The sequence below is a fragment of the Babylonia areolata genome, chromosome 1 (assembly GCF_041734735.1).
Source record: "Babylonia areolata isolate BAREFJ2019XMU chromosome 1, ASM4173473v1, whole genome shotgun sequence".
Lineage (NCBI taxonomy): Eukaryota > Metazoa > Mollusca > Gastropoda > Neogastropoda > Buccinidae > Babylonia > Babylonia areolata.
This window is the reverse complement of record NC_134876.1, coordinates 38,902,812-38,919,608: the sequence shown is the minus strand read 5'-3', so window position 1 is coordinate 38,919,608 and position 16,797 is coordinate 38,902,812. Positions and strand designations below refer to the sequence as shown.

The 16,797-nt window shown below is 47.9% G+C and overlaps 1 protein-coding gene across 14 annotated transcripts in view; it reads right to left on the bottom strand.

Moving 5' to 3' along the window:
* The window catches only part of LOC143282690 (uncharacterized), a 204,714-nt gene that overhangs the window by 12,560 nt on the left and 175,357 nt on the right, over nucleotides 1–16,797 (bottom strand). For all 14 annotated transcript variants that reach the window (XM_076588407.1, XM_076588397.1, XM_076588475.1 and 11 more), the window contains one exon: nucleotides 2,649–2,738. In XM_076588407.1, the coding sequence (XP_076444522.1) occupies nucleotides 2,649–2,738 (90 nt within the window). The remainder of the gene's footprint in view (nucleotides 1–2,648; nucleotides 2,739–16,797) is intronic.

The following is a 16,797-nucleotide window of genomic DNA, read 5'->3' as shown; positions in this document are numbered from 1 at the left end:
ATCACACACACACACACACACACACACACACACACACACACAAACACACACACACTCACAAACAGAGAAGAAAAAAAGAAAGAGCGAAAGAGAGAGAGAGAGAGAGAGAGAGAGAGAGAGACAGACAGACAGACAGACAGACAGACAGACAGACAGACAGACAGACAGACAGAGACAAACTACACGGAAGAGCCGGAACGTCTGAGGAAAAGTGAAGCTGGGAATCGACAGGCAGACAAACAGACAGAAAGGCAGACAGACAGACAGACAGACAGACAGACAGACAGACACACACACACACACACACAGTGAGAGAGAGAGAGAGAGAGAGAGAGAGAGAGAGAGAGAGAGAGAGAGAGAACAATAGTTATATATATATAAATATAATATAATTTGATTTATATAGCGTCTTTCCATGTAAAACATACTCAATTGTGCTGTACAATGCAAAAGTGATGATCGAAACGTGCACTTAAAGATACATTTAAAAACTAAAATGACATCTTTTATACATAACCTTATATAGATACCCAACACTAACAATAATTCATGTACATACACACACACAACAATACACACCGCATAACACTTAAAAATGCATATTGAACATCACAATACCTAAATGATGGAATCTCATATTGCAATACTTAACACTAATATCACGATACTTAAAACATATCACAATACTTAAAACCAACCTGAATACTCAAAAAAAAAACAATCATCACAATGCCCATATGATACACAACTAAAATCACAGTACCCAAAGGCTAGTCTCATCGTCCCTCTCCCTCTTCCATACACCACCTCAACAACATGAAAACATACGCAGAAAACAGAAACAGTAACACATCCGCACTTTCACAGGCACCAGGAAATGTGTATTTCAAAAAGACGCGGCTTTAACTTTGTTTGAAAGTTCCAAGCACTTTAATTTTCTCTGGGACAGTGGTAGGGAGTTCCAGACAGTGGGGCCAAAGACAGTGAAAGATTTTTTAAATTTTTTTTAATTTTTATTTTTTTTACCAAAAGTCTCGAGCGAGAACCGAGGAACTGTGCATACAGAAGTGTCAGGAAATCGTAGCGTCCTAAAAGGATGGCATAAATGTAGAAGATCAGAAAGATATGGTGGCGTATTACTGTGATACACACACTGAAAGCAGAGACAAGCAATTTTCTATTAGATTCTAAGATTCACAGGAAGCCAATGAAGTGTTCTGAGCAGTGCCATTGCACTCTTGTGGGTTTACGGAGCAGGAGGCGGGCTGCATGATTCTGAATGCGTTGAAATTTGTACAGTTTATCAAAGAGACCTGCTAACAGAGATCTACTGTAAATAGTATGAAAGAAACGGTAAGGTTTTTAAAAAAATATAAAATAGCAGCAGTGGAAAGGAAGAAGCAATTTGGCCTTTACCACGTAATTGACAGAACAGAAAGCGGCACAAGTGTTTGACATGTGTATCCACGAAGAGTGTTTTATTCAAGTAGAATCCAGTGTTTCTGACGGGAGAATGGTATGTCACAGCCAGATATGGGCATACGGGTAGAGGTGGCCTGGTTAGGGGTAGATATGGCCTGGTTAATTTCCGACTGGGAACCAATAGCAGTAAGCACACTTCTATCCTCATTCATTTTTAGCTTATTCATCCACTCATACACACCCTTGATACAATTGTTCAAACTACACGGAAGAGCTGGAAAGTCTGAGGAAAAGTGAAGCTGGGAATCGTCAGCAGAAAATATGAGTGACCTGACTGACAAATGACTGACCTGAAAGGCCGTGCATACATAGTAAATAAAACTGGGCCCAGACACTTCATGCTTCAAATCAGATGGATCAGAATTTTCATGACCAGCAAGAACAGACTGGGTACGACAAGTTAATTTAACTATGACGTGAACCAATCCAGAACCATTCCAGAGTAGCCGAAGCTAGTGCCCAACCGTGCAATGAGGATGTCTTGGTCGAGAGGCCCAACGCTGCCGTTCATTATGACAGTAACCATGGGAGTTATCTATCTCATTCAAACAATCATAGAAAACAGGGGCAGGGACAGGGTCAAGGTCACAGGATTTCTATGGTATGTTCCGGAGTATCTCTTTCACACACTCCTCAGTTACAGGCTCAAACTCTGTGAACATTGCACCAGAAAACTCTGCAACGTAAGTTGGGATTGGTGTGTCAGGGTTGAAGCTGCTACTGATCTGTTCAATCTTTCTCAGGAAAAGTCCATTGAACTTACCGGGAAGAGACTCTGATCAGAGGGAAGCACAATATCACTGATTTACCCATCATTTGACCACTGAGGCGGAAGAGCTCTCTGGAACTATCAGTATTAACATACACAATGTTTGTCACAAGATTATGCATGAGTGCAAAAATCTCTGTGTGTACAGTCTAATCAGAATCACGCCAACAACGCTCTGCTTGACACAGTTGTACCTTGACTTGATTGATTTCGAGAGTTATCCTGGAGCCAGTGAAAACACACACACACACACACACACACACACACACACACACACACACACACACACACAGAGGAGATGGATAACCAGTCTTTTGTATCTGGAAGACAGACATGCCGATCGAGAGACACATATGAAGTTTCGTGGAACACGGACACAGGACAAGAGGTGACATACGTGAAGATTTGTTGCTTTTGGACGTTGCCACTGTCAGTGGCGTGGTAATGGTCTGTAACGGCGTTGTTGATACTCCCATGCTGCTGTTGTCTGCAGGCATCAGAAGCCAGAACACACCCAGGATGAACACAAGGCAGAGTGGAACTGAATTTTGAACTATGCAGAGTGAAAAAAAGAGCAAAAGTGAAGCGATACACACAGAAATAAAGCATCCAGCTGAAACAACTGTGCACAACTGCTGAAACGACGCACAACGATATTTAAACGGGGATGAAACAACATTCAGAGGAAATTTGGAATACGTCACATAGGGGATATAAAATGTATGTCTACAGAGGGGAAATAAAACAGCTCACTAAGGTGAAATGGTTCACGGGGGGAAATAAATGATGCGGAAGGAAATTTTTTTAAAAATCTCACGGAGGCGACAACAAACAGCATACAGAAGGGAAATGTGCACGTGATTAAATGAAACGAAGCACAAAAAGGAAATGAAACAATGCACACATTATCAAATGAAACGATGCAGATATGATTAAATGAAACGATGCAGATATGATTAAATGAATCGATGCACAACGAGGAATTAAATCGATGCACAAATGGTCAAGCGAAACTGTACACTAAGAGGAATTGAAACGATGCACATAGGATTAATTAAATGAAACGATTATCAAAGGATTAAATGAAACAATGCACATAAGGAAGTGAAGCTTTGAAAAAAAGAAAAAAAAAACGAGAAAAAAACCCGCCAAAAGAAAATGAAATAATGTAACTCACAGAGGAAAATTGAGCGAAGCACATAGGGAGACGACACAGTTGCGTTTTTACTCTGATGTACAATCCAGTCCCCGGCCTCACCCCCTCTATCTCTCCCTCTTTCTATCTCTGTCCCCCTCATTTCCCCCCTGCCTCTCTCTCTCTCTCATTTTCAAGGCAAGGCAAGGCAAGGCAAGGAAAGGAGTTTATTTCGTGTGCCCCCTGGGGGCATTGAAGCATTACACACGTTCACCATCAACACGTTCACCATCTACACACATCCAATTCAGTTCAAATTTGGGGGTGTTTCAGGTAATTGTGTAAGTGGGATGGTGAATTTTATTGTTGTTTTTAAATGATTTTTTTTTTTTATCATATGTTAAATGAAGTTGTGTATGGGTGTATGTGTCTGTATGTCTTCAAGATTGGATGTGGAGAGAGAGAGAGAGAGAGAGAGAGAGAGAGAGAGAGAGAGTTGTGAAAGTAATATTATAATTTACAGGTTGTCATATTCGGAAAGAATTATGTGCGCCTTCCAATTTTGATTTATCTGATTTCACGTAATTATATAATGATTATCTCAAGCCCTTCCCTTTCTTCCCCCATACCCCCTTGCTTTTATGTTCAAAACTTTTATTTATTGCTTTTCGAGCGGTGAAATATATTCGTTGAATGTGTTTCAGTCTTGTGTTGTATGCAGTGTACAGGAGTACTAATTAAGCCCAAGAGCAACAATAATAATGATAATAACAACGACACAAATACTAATACTAATCCTACTAATAATACAATGATGAAGAATAAGAAAAGAAAACACACATTTTCTTTCACTACACAAAGCAGATAACACGAGAACTTACACAAAAGCAACTACTAATGAAATCCGAGAGCAACAAAATTACTAAAACTGTAATGATTGTGATGATGTTGATAATAATGATAATGACAATAATGATAATGATACTACTACTACTAAGAAGGAGAAGAAGAAGAAAATTAAGACAAAGAAAACACATGTATTTTCTTTCACTACACTCATCATCATCATGGCCTGGCTTCGCTGACGAAGATCTAGGAAGGGCGTTGTCCACGTCTGATGCAGGCACGCTCATGGCTGACAAGGCCAATGCGGGAAAAGCAGAGTCGGCCGCAGCGGTTGCAAGGGAAAGTCTGGACTGGGTTCGCGGCTGCAGCGTCGTGGTTCTTCCTCCTTCTGCGTTTGTCCTCAAGGCTGGCCCTGCGGTTGTTTTCGAAGGAGGAGACAGCTTGGTGGATGGTGCGTCGCCAGGTCTCTCGATCAGCGGCTACTGCGGACCACTGGCGATGGTCAATGTGACAGGCACCGAGAGCTTTCTTCAAGGAGTCTTTGTATCTCTTCTTGGGTGCTCCTCTGTCACGGTGGCCAGTGGACAGTTCGCCATACAGCGCGATCTTGGGCAGGCGGTGGTCTTCCATCCTGGACACGTGCCCTGCCCAACGTAGCTGGGTCTTTAGCAGCACTGCCTCGATGCTGATAGTCTTTGCCTGCTCCAGGACCTCGACATTTGTGATGTAGTCACTCCAGTGGATGCTGAGGATGGTGCGAAGGCAGCGCTGGTGGAAGCGATCAAGCAGTCGTATGTGGTGCCGGTAGGTGACCCAGGTTTCGGAGCCATACAACAGGGTGGGCAGTACAACAGCTCTGTACACGCTGATCTTTGTGTCTTTCTTCAGGTGTTTGTTGTTCCACACTCTCTTGTACAGCCTGCCGAATGCGCTGTTTGCCTTTGCAAGTCTGTTGTCGATCTCCTTGTCGATCTTGGCGTCAGACGAGATGGTGCAGCCTAGGTAGCTGAACTGGTGGACCGACTTCAGCTCTGTCTCACCGATGTTGATGTGAGGAGCGTGGAATTCTTCCCGTGGGGCAGGCTGGTGGAGAACTTCCGTCTTTTTCAGACTGACTTCTAGGCCGAAGAGCTGCGCAGCCTCTGCGAAGCAGGACGTTATACGCTGCAGGGCCGCTTCTGTATGGGCGACGAGGGCAGCATCGTCGGCAAACAGAAGCTCTCTGATGAGTTGCTCCAGTGTCTTGGTGTGGGCCTGTAGCCGCCTCAGGTTGAATAGGCTGCCATCAGTGCGGTATCTGATGAAGATACCGTCGTCGTCGCCAAGATCTTCAGTGGCCTGTTGGAGCATCATGCTGAAGAAGATCGTGAAGAGGGTCGGCGCGAGGACACAACCTTGTTTCACTCCATTTCCAATTGGGAAGGGCTCCGAAAGGTCGTTGCTGTGTCTGACCTGTCCACGCTGTTCCTCATGTAGTTGGATGAGCATGCTGAGGAATTTTGGGGGGCATCCTAGACGTTTCATGATCTCCCACAGACCTTTTCTGCTCACGGTGTCGAAAGCTTTCGTGAGATCGACGAATGTCGCATACAGTCCTTTGTTCTGTTCCCGACATTTTTCTTGTAGCTGTCTGAGAACGAAGACCATGTCAGTGGTGCCTCTGTTGGCTCTAAAGCCACACTGACTCTCTGGGAGATGTTCTTCGGCGATAGTAGGCACCAGCCGATTTAGGAGGACTCTGGCGAGGATCTTGCCTGCGATGGAGAGCAGAGTTATCCCCCTGTAGTTGGAGCAGTCCGACTTTTCTCCCTTGTTTTTGTACAGGGTGATGATGACTGCGTCACGGAGGTCCTGTGGTAGTTTGCCTTGCTCCCAGCAGCAGACAAAGAGGTTGTGGAGTTTGGAGTGTAGTGCTGGGCCTCCATTCTTCCACGCCTCCGGCGGAATTCCGTCAACCCCTGCTGCCTTGCCACATTTCAGCTGTTCAATGGCCTTGACAGTCTCTTCTAGGGTTGGTAGCTCGTCCAGTTGTAATTTCACTGGCTGTTGTGGGATGCGGAGAATTGCCGAGTCTTGAACCGTGCGGTTGGCGCTGAAGAGGGCCTGGAAGTGTTCCGACCACCTATTCAGGATCGACATCTTGTCTGTGAAGAGCGCCTGGCCGTCTGCGCTGCGCAAGGGACTCTGGACCTGGTATGAGGGACCGTACACCGCCTTCAAGGCTTCGTATAAGCCCCGGTAGTCACCAGTGTCTGCACAAAGCTGAGCCCTCTCTGCCAGGTTGGTCCACCACCCATTTTGAATCTCACGAAGCTTGCGCTGGAGGTTGCTGCATAAGAGCCGGAAGGTTGCTTTCTTCACCGGACAAGACGGTTGTGCAAGGTGAGCCTGGTGGGCTGATCTCTTCTTCGCCAGCAATTCTTGGATCTCCTGGTTGTTTTCGTCAAACCAGTCCTTGTTCTTTTTCGACGAGAACCCTAGGACTTCTTCAGAGGACTGCAGGATGGCTGATTTCAGCTGTGCCCATAGTGATTCTGGAGAGGGGTCTGTGGGGCAACTGGAGTCTTCAAGTTTGTCCTGAAGCTTCGCCTGGAATTCAGCTTTCACTTCAGCTGACTGAAAGTTGCCGACCTGGAATTTCTTCCTAGGAGCTCCTCCTTTCTTTGGTTTGGGCTTGAAGTGGAGCCTGAGCTTGCTGCGGACGAGGCGGTGGTCAGTATGACACTCCGCGCTGGGCATCACTCGGGTGTGCAGGACGTCTCGTACGTCTCTCTGGCGCATCAGGATGTAATCAATGAGGTGCCAATGTTTGGACCGAGGATGCATCCACGTTGTCTTCAGGCTGTCCTTCTGCTGGAAAATGGTGTTGGTGATGGTAAACTGCTGCTCTGCACAGAACTCGAGAAGAAGGCGCCCATTGTCGTTGCAATTACCAACGCCATGCTTGCCAAGGACTCCTTTCCAGGCTTCTGAATCTTGGCCAACTCTGGCATTGAAGTCGCCAAGGATGATGACCTTGTCGTCAGCAGGGGTGTTCTGAACGAGGTTGCGCAGATCAGTGTAAAACTTGACCTTTTCTGTGGGGTCCGCTTGGAGGGTTGGAGCGTACACGCTGAACAGAGTGGCATGCTGTTTGTTCCGTAGTGGGAGGCGCATGGACATAATTCGGTCTGAGTGTCCTGTTGGCAGGTTTTCAAGCTTGGAGGCAATGGTGCTCCTGACCATAAAGCCTACGCCATAAAGGCGTCTCTCAGTCTCTGGCTTGCCTGACCAGTAGAGGGTGTACCCAGCGCCGTGTTCCTGGAGGCTGCCTTCCCCTGCAAAGCGGACTTCGCTGACGGCAGCAATGTCAATGTTCAGTCTCTGAAGTTCGTGTGCGACTAGAGCGGAACGCCTTTCTGGGTGGTTGCTGTCTGCAGAGTCACGCATGGTTCGGATGTTCCAGCATGCTACCTTTAGTCCTTTTGCACCTAATTGTGAGGCAGGTGCCGGCCTTTTCTTCTCTATTGTTGTTCGACCGCGTTTGGAGATGCCCGTTGACCGCGGTTAGCCAACTGGGGGGTATGGAGATGAGCATTTGTTTGGACCACCTTTTCTAGGCCCCTCTCCGTGTGGAGCAAGCAGTGCTGTCCCTAGAAAAGGCTGCTTGGTCGTTCAGGCTGCTGCCGAGTGATGCTGTCACCTCCGGGTCAACAATCAGGCGACCAATATCCTGAACCGCCTGCATGCAGGATTGGAACTGCGGCTTCCAGTGACATCTTCCACCTGCCGTTTTCGCCCCTTTCCCATCGCTACAGGGCTTGGAATAGTTGGTGGCGCGGACGTGGACGTGTCCTTCAAGCCTGCGCAATGGAATTTTTAGGTGGAGTGCAGTGTGCGCAGTACTGGCCCCACCCTTTACACCCGTGGTTCATCTGCCATAGCCTAGCAAGCTGGGACGGTGACAGTGAGGTCCTCAGGTCGTAGGTTTTATATCAGACTGTCCTTGTCCTAGCCTCTGGCTCAAAAACCTTCCTCGGAGGCACGGGGGCGCGGCTACTGAAAGTCGGGACATGGCCATGGACCCAGGGTCAATGCATGTCGAGACTGTCCTGCATTCCTTAGCACTTCATGGGTTTTACTTCAGACTTTTCCTTGTCTTAGATGGACTGCCTTCCCAGGCTATCGAGCTCCATCTGCCCACATGTGACAGGTAGCACAGGGTTACATGGTACCTGTGGCAGGTACAGACCTGACCTGACTCACTACACAGTGACACTGTAAAAACAGACAGACAGAAAAACAGAATATTTAATGAAACGTGATTCCTTTCTCTCGCTCTGCCTTCGAAGGTTTTCTGAGTCAACTGATGGCAGCACAACGCAGCATGATACTCTTTCGGCTCTCTCGCTCACTGAAGTTGGGAAGTACAATGGCTGCCGCGCTCGATACATTTGCCTCAAGCTATTACAATGCAGGGGCAGTGGACAACATGGGAAAATGTACTCCAAAGGAGCCTCAGCTGGAGCGACATGTTGAACATGGCCCCTCTGAGGATCAGCTTCACCCTAAGATCTGTGCACGACCTCCTTCCCTCGAGTACAAACTTGGTGAAATGGGGGAAAGCAGATGACCCTGCGTGCCCACTCTGCCATGGCAAACAAACAGTGGAACATGTCCTCAGCTCATGCAAAGCGGCGTTGAGCCAAGGACGGTACACATGGAGGCACAACAAAGTGCTAAAAGAAATTGCACACGTGGTGAGCACTGTCCAAGGAGCACCAACCCCACCTGAAGTTCCAGTAGAGTTCCGCTCGGCAGAAGGCAATAAAGTCTGGCTAGGAACAACATCCAAAGTTTCCAAAGCATGGAAACGTGGTCTGCTCGATGGTGCCGAAGATTGGGAATGCACAGTTGACCTACCAGAGGGGAAGAAACATCCGGATATCATCAGCAAGAGCGGCATGAGACCTGACATGGTACTCCACTCCAAGGCAACGAAACAAGCGATTCCGATTGAGCTCACTGTGCCATACGAAAGCAGAATGGAAGAAGCCCACATCTACAAGACCGAGAAGTATGCTAGTCTAGCCAGCAGCCTGAGAGACTATGGCTTCCAAGCCATACAGATTGGTGCAAGAGGGTTTTTGGGCGCATCTGCCTACAGCCTCATGAAAAAGCTGTCGACATGGGCTCTCAAGGCAATGGCAGAAGCAGCAGAAAAGAGTTCCACCCACCTCACATAGAGAAATATTGTAATGTATTGTATTGAAATGAAATGAAATTATGGTGCTTAGAGCCTCGCCGACCACTAAGGCCATCTCAAGGCTATCGCCGCGTCAATAACTACTACAAGGATAAAAAACAACAACAACCAATTAAAACGAGTCACCACTTCAAACTTTCCACTCCAAAGTTAAAAAAACTTCCATAGTTTAAAACCTTGAAATCTGGTTAAAAATGTTCACTTCTTTTAAGAAGTCCATCAGCGCCCACGGAGGGACATCACGAAACAAAGTCTTCAAAGAAACCGCCGTGTAATGTCTGCGTCTAACGTCATGCAGATCCCAACAGTCAAGGAGCACGTGTTTCACGGTGAGAGGCTCATCACAGGGAATGCATCGAGGGGCCTCCTCCCCCTTCAACAAGTAAGAATGAGTAAAAAAAAGTGTGCCCCGTACGCAGTCTGCACAGCACAGACTCCTCCTTTCTGTTCTTCACCCCCGAAGGGAGGGTCTCTCTTAGGTCCGGACGGATCTGGAAGAGCTTGTTGTCCGTCTGGGTGTTCCACTCCTCTTGCCAAAGATCCTTAACGTAAGTGTTCACCTTCCGCTTCATGTCTGTATAGGGTACAAAGGATCTGGATAATTCTTTCTTTACAGCGTTTCTGGCCAGCAGGTCCGCCCTTTCGTTACCAACAGGCCAACACAACCTCGTATCCTTTCTTCGTTGCGAGAGTAAAATCTTCATAAAATTCCAGCAGTTTGGGATGAGTGATATTCCTGCAGGCGATCGCCTCCAGGGCTGACAAGGAGTCGGAAAAGATCATGAATCTCTTTTGTTTCGAAGAGAGAACCATTTTTGCCGCCAGAACCAGTGCGGTCAGTTCCGCAGTGTACACCGAGCTGTCAGACAGGATGTGTTCCGTTGAGGGCCGGTCAGGAAAGGCGGGACAGAACGCAGATGCGGCGACTCCGTCCTCTGACTTGGAACCGTCAGTGAAGATGCTTTGAAAAGTGGGGAATTTGTGGCAGAGTTCCGAAAAGTAAGTTCTGTAGGCCAGAGAACTGGTGGTGTCTTTACGGTATGAGGCCAGATCGAATCGGACCTCAGGTGTTGTAAAGGTCCATGGAGGGCTGTCAGGGAACTTAGAGAAATCTGAGATGCCACCGACATCCAGATCGGCATTTTCTAAGTGCGGCTGAATGCGGAGTCCGAGAGGAGGTATGCAGTTTGGGTTGTCTGTAAATTTCTTATCGAAAGGGTTGTTGAATACAGCGTCATAAGCAGGGTTTGTAGGTTCAGAAAACAATTTCAAATAATAATTCAGGGTCAGCTTCAGTCTGCGGTTGGAGAGAGGCGGTTCCCCCGCCTCTGTGTACAGGCTGTGCACAGGGGTGGTGCGGAAAGCACCTAAGCTGAGACAGAGCCCTTGGTGGTGTACAGGGTCCAACAGTTTCAGGTAGGACGGTCTGGCCGAGCCGTATACTACACTTCCATAATCCAGTTTGGACCGGACCAGGGCTCTGTAGAGGTGCAAGAGAGTTCTCTTATCAGCACCCCAGTTCGTGTGTGCCACAACTCGGATGATGTTCAGGGCTTTTTGGCAAGATACTTTCAGCTGTTTAATATGGCTGAGGAAGTTCAGCTTCTGATCAAAGACGACCCCTAAAAATCTGGCTTCCTTGACCGCCGGGATGGTGGATTTTCCCAGACGGATTTCAGGGTCCGGATAGAACTGGCGAAAATTATGAAAATGGATGCATTCAGTTTTGGAGGACGAAAATGTGAAGCCATTCTCCTCTGCCCAACACTGGATTTTGTTGACGCAGAGCTGAAGCCGTCGCTGGATGCTGGCATACGTGCTGCCAGTTGTATATAAGGCAAAATTGTCCACGAACAGCGAGCTGTCCGATCCCTTCTGAACGGATTGAACGATGTCATTAATTTTGATGCTGAAAAGAGCCGGCGACAGGATGCTCCCTTGCGGGACACCCAGCTCCTGCTCGTGAATGTCGGACAGGGTGGTGCCGACTCTCACCTGGAATTGTCTGTCTTGTAAAAAATTGTGGATGAACTGAGGCAGGTGTCCTCGGAAGCCGAGCTTTTGCAAGTCCGAGAGAAAACCAAATTTCCATGTGGTATCGTAAGCTTTCTCCAAGTCAAAAAATATGGCCACCACATGTTGTTTGTTTACAAAGGCATTTCTTACAGTGGTTTCCAGACGAACCAGATGGTCAACGGTAGAGCGATGCTTGCGAAAACCGCACTGTTCTTTCGCCAGAAGGCCGTCGGTCTCTAGTTTCCACATCAGTCTACCGTTGACCATCTTCTCCATCAGTTTGCAAATGCAGCTGGTCAGTGCAATTGGGCGGTAGTTGGAGGGGTTCGAGGGGTCTTTTCCCGGTTTCGGCAGCGGGATTATGAGGGCTTTCCGCCAGGAGGGTGGAAAAAAGCCTGTGACCCAGATGTGGTTATAAACTTTAAGCAGGGTGTCCAGACAGGTTTGGGGAAGGTGCTTTAAGAGTTTATAATGGACCTCGTCCATTCCTGGACAGGAATCCGTACAGGTCTGAAGGGCAGATTTAAGTTCATTCATTGTGAAAGGAAGGTTGTAATTCTCTGTGTTGTCGGAAAATAAGTTACATGGTGTTTTTTCTGACAGGTTTTTGGTTTTAAGAAACCGAGCAGATTCGTTAGCAGATCTCGAGTTCTGTTCAATTGTGGAAGCAAGCAAATTGGCAACTGCTTTCTTCTCTGTGACCAGAGCGTCTGAAAGTTTAAGATGATGAAAGGTTGGGCATACGTTTTTGCCCTTTATTCTTTTTAAAACCCTCCACACTTTCTTCTTGGGTGTGTTGGAGGTTAAGGAAGAGCAAAAATCCCTCCATGACTTCCTCTGGCTCTTTTTAAAAACATACCTGGCTTTCGCCCTCAGCTGTTGATGGGTTCGAACGCTATCAGTCTCCGGTCTCCGAAAGACGCGTCGCTGCGCTCTCTTCCGAGACTTACGGGCCTCCCGACATTCCGCGTTGAACCAGGGCGTTCTAGGCACCTGAGGCTTGGAGGTAGACGATGGGACTGCTGCTTTTGCGCAATCTAAAACGATCCGAGTCAGAGTGTCAGCAGGGTCCTTGTTTTTCATTACTGTTTCTTCCTGCAGCTCCGCTCTTATCTTCTTGGTAAAAAAAACTCCAGTCTGCTTTGTCATAGTTCAGGCGGTCAGGCAGAGAGTCACCTTCTCCATCTGTGGGGCGGAGGACGACAGGAAAGTGGTCACTCCCGTGCAGATCGTCGTGCACTTTCCACTCGTAGTCCAGGACCAACGATGGATCGCAGACCGACAGATCTAAACACGAGAGCTTTCCAGAGGACAGATGAAGGTAAGTGGGAGACTTGTCGTTAAGACAGCACAAGTCCATGTCGGAAAGAAGGTTTTCCAAGAGAAGACCTCGGGCTGATGTCATCTCACTTCCCCAGAGCGGGGAGTGTCCATTGAAGTCGCCCAACAGTAAAAACGGACGTGGGAGCTGGTCGACCAGGTTCATGAGGTCTTGCCTCAGAACACGGACGGCAGGAGGAAGGTAGAGAGAGCAGACAGTGATGGTTTTCTCAAGTGTGACTCTGACTGCCACCGCCTGTAAAGGGGTGCTTAAAAGAACTGTACTGTATAAAAGGGACTTGTGAATAAAAAGAGCGACACCTCCCGTCAATCCCTCTTGCTTCGGTTGAGCGGGTTTAAAAACGGAGTTAAAACCAGAGAGAGATAAAACCTTGCCATCTCTTTGCAGAGTCTCCTGCAGCGCCAGCACTGAAGGTTTCAAAGCACGACAAAGCAGCTGAAGTTCCTGAAAATTGACGTAGAACCCCCGGATGTTCCAGTGGATCACTGCCATTAAAAAGGTTAAAAAAATAAAGCAGCAGCCTATTCCATCGCTACCCCCTGCTCCTCTGCTTGTGGTGGCTCAAGGTCGGCCAGGATGGAGTATTTATTTTTAGAAATTAATTTTTCGGATTCCGACCGAGTCGGAATATCCACGACCTCGGCCTCTCCCGATCCCGCCGAGGCCGCAACCCTCCCCTCCTTGAGTTTTGGAGGTAGGGGAGGTTTCCGGCCACTTCCGCCAGCCCGAGGGCCAGGCAGACGAGAGGCGGGGCGAGGGGTGCCGGGGGGTGGGGTGGGGCGGGAGGCGGACAACGTGCCTCCGCCCGAGGTTTTCCGCTCCCGCCCAGCAGCCCCTGAGGACTGCCGCACAGGATGGGAAGGGGTGTACACGGCGCCTCCACCCAAGGCCAACGGTTCCGACGAGGTGGGTAAGTCGTCCGTCTGCGTCCCTGTGGACGTCGTCTGGACCGCGACGTCCACCGTCCTGGGTCTGACGACAGAGGCGTACGACGCCTTAGGCGACACGGCCTCCACCTGTTTCTTTGCCTCAAAGAAGGATATCTTCTTTTCTGTCTTGACCTTCTGGATTTGTTTTTCTTTTTTCCAGGCGGGGCAGTCTTTCGATGAGGACGGGTGGCCACCTCCGCAGTTCGCACACCGGGCTGGACTGACGCAATCGCCCTGGTGCGCCGCCTTCGAACAGGTGCCACACGCCTCTTCCTCCTTGCATCGGTCTCTCACGTGTCCAAATTTCTGGCATTTGAAGCATCTCAGAGGGGACGGCACGTACAGACTTACACTAACCATCAGGTATCCGACCCGAATGTCCTTGGGGACATCCGGGCAGCAGAAGGTGAGGAAGAAAGTGTTGGTCGGGACTCTGTCCGACCCCTTCCTCACCGTCACCCTGTACACGTCGGTCACTCCCTGAGAGGACAGCTCGCTCTTGATTTCAGCCTCAGACACACCTTTCAACTCCGGGCATCTGATGACCCCCTTTGAGCAGTTGAGACCTTTGTGAGGGGAAACCTTCACCGCCCTATCCACGAAAGTGGTCGCCTTGAGAAGGAGCTGTGTCTGCCTTTTGGACTCTGTCTGCACTAAAAATGCTCCGCTCCTCAGCCTCTTGATGGATTTCAGCGATCCCGCCAGACACTGAAAGCCCTTCTGGATAGCGAAGGGGCTGAGAGCTGACAACGGCTTTTCGTCATCAGCGCCCTCAATCACAAGCCACGATGGCCAAAATCCAGAGGTCTCAACGACCTCCGAATCGGAGTCTGAGTCGTCTGTTCCTTGTCGTCGTCTTTTTCCAGAGTTAGGGGGGTGTAATTTTTTGGAAGTCATGTTGAAAAAAAATGTAAATTCATCCCTCCCTTACCCACCCACCATGGGGTTCAACTTAGGGGCCAGGGTCAAGGGAACACCAGCTTGACCCCTTCCAGGTTTCGGGAGGGATATACGACCAACAGTCTAGCTCCAACGTGTTCCCCCCCGATCATGCCCAGCTCCCGGGGACAGAGAACCGAGCACTACGGGGGTTATCTACGCTAGCCACTAAACTGCCAGTCTTGACCCAGCCCCACGAAGGGGTAGCCGATTGACACACACGGGCCAATGTGTGCCGCCTGTCTTTGGAGAGGTCCGAGCCAAAGGGATGTGTTGAGAGCAGCGTGCTCTCTCAATCCCCAGGATCTCATTCCCCTCCATCACAGGTCGCGCCGCACTGCAAACACGGCGGGCCTGAAGAAGGCCGCAGAGAAAAAAGAATGTGGAAAAGAAGGCTTGATGGGGAGCTGAGGACAGAAAAGAGGCGGTAAAAAGAAGAATAGAGAACAGCGAAAGGGACAGTGGGTCACGTTTAGTTTGGGCCTCACTCACGACCTGTTCGGCATGGGAAGCCCTATCAGGGGCATTAGTACAAAACCACCACTTATTCAGCCCTAACAGCTACGATGGCTATGTAGGCTGTCAATTAAGACCTGGGACCAGAGCACCAAACCCCAAGAAGCACTGATGCCCCCGCCGACATAGCTCGCTCGATCACTGGCCACTAAGCCTCCCGACCACGACAAGGTAGTGACCCTCCCGGGAGAGGGTCAAGAGAACACCAGCCTGACCCCCTCCAGGTTTCGGGAGGATGTATTGTATTGTGTTGTATTGTATTGTATACCATATCATACATTCACTAAGCATTTTCTGACCAATATTCATTCTCTTTTTTGACTCACTTTTACATTGTCAGTTTCTCTAGAAATACTTTGCCGATACCAAATTTGGATTTAACATAGTGGGTAAAAACCTTTACACTAAAAGCACACACATTTTTTTTTTTTTCTTCTTCTCTTTTTTTTTTTTTTTTTTTACTGGATAAAGTGCCTGTCACAAGTGAGTCTGGAAGGCCTTGCCTCTCTTGTCATACAATGAGCTTGTAGTGTAATAAAACGATTAAATACTTGTAGTGTAATACAACGATTAAATACCTGCATCTTTATCCATGTTTATACGTAACATTATTTTTCGTACAAAATACATTTCAAGAGGTTGAGAGCCAGATTCTAATATTTCTGCTACATTCAATCGACAATAATCTTGTATAATGGTGAATAAACCTTTAGAAGCCAGAAAATAATAATTCACACTGTTGCCTGAATCTGAAATGCAGGTCACCATTCCATTAGCCGTTTAATACGCGCAAGGTAAAGGCAACGCATAAATTCAGTAACATTTTACACAATCAAGGACTGAGTCAATATTTAGTAAGATGTTTGACGTTTTGCCATTCGACTCATCACATAACAAGATATCGACATTTTCAAACAAGAGATAGGCTACCATTCTCGATACGAGTCACTGAGTAATAAGGGGAACTGGCTGTCGGTAAATAAGCACGCAATTTTTATTTTATTTTAGCAATATTAGAAATATCCTTTCTCGATCAAGACAGCAAATTGCATTGATCAAAACTGGCCTGCATCTGTAAAATGCCTTGAAGGATGAAAGAAATTTTCAATGTGAAGATGTCAAAACTTTCAAATGCCAGATAGATCTTGTTTCTAATGCTATTCATGTCGCCATCTTTACGTAAACACAGCTCGCGTGTGATTCCTGTTTTAATTATTTATCAAAATGCTATCAGAAAAAGAATAAACATTTATTCACACTGATTGTGTGTGTGTGTGTGTGTGTGTGTGTGTGTGTGTGTGTGTGTGTGTGTGTGTGTGTGTGTGTGTGTGTGTGTGTAAGCGAGTTCGGATTTATTTATAGGAATATCTGTATATATTGGTTACGAAAAACTACAACAAACAAACAAAAAAGGATAGGGCCGTTATTATAATGTAAATGTCTGTCGGCTGTCGGGTTGCTCGTGCGTGCCTGCGAGCGCGCGCGCGCGTGTGTGTGCGTGCGCGCGCGCGCGCGTGTGTGTGTGTGTGTGTGTGTGTTTCTCTGTGTGTGTGTGTGTGTGTGTGTGTGTGTGTGTGT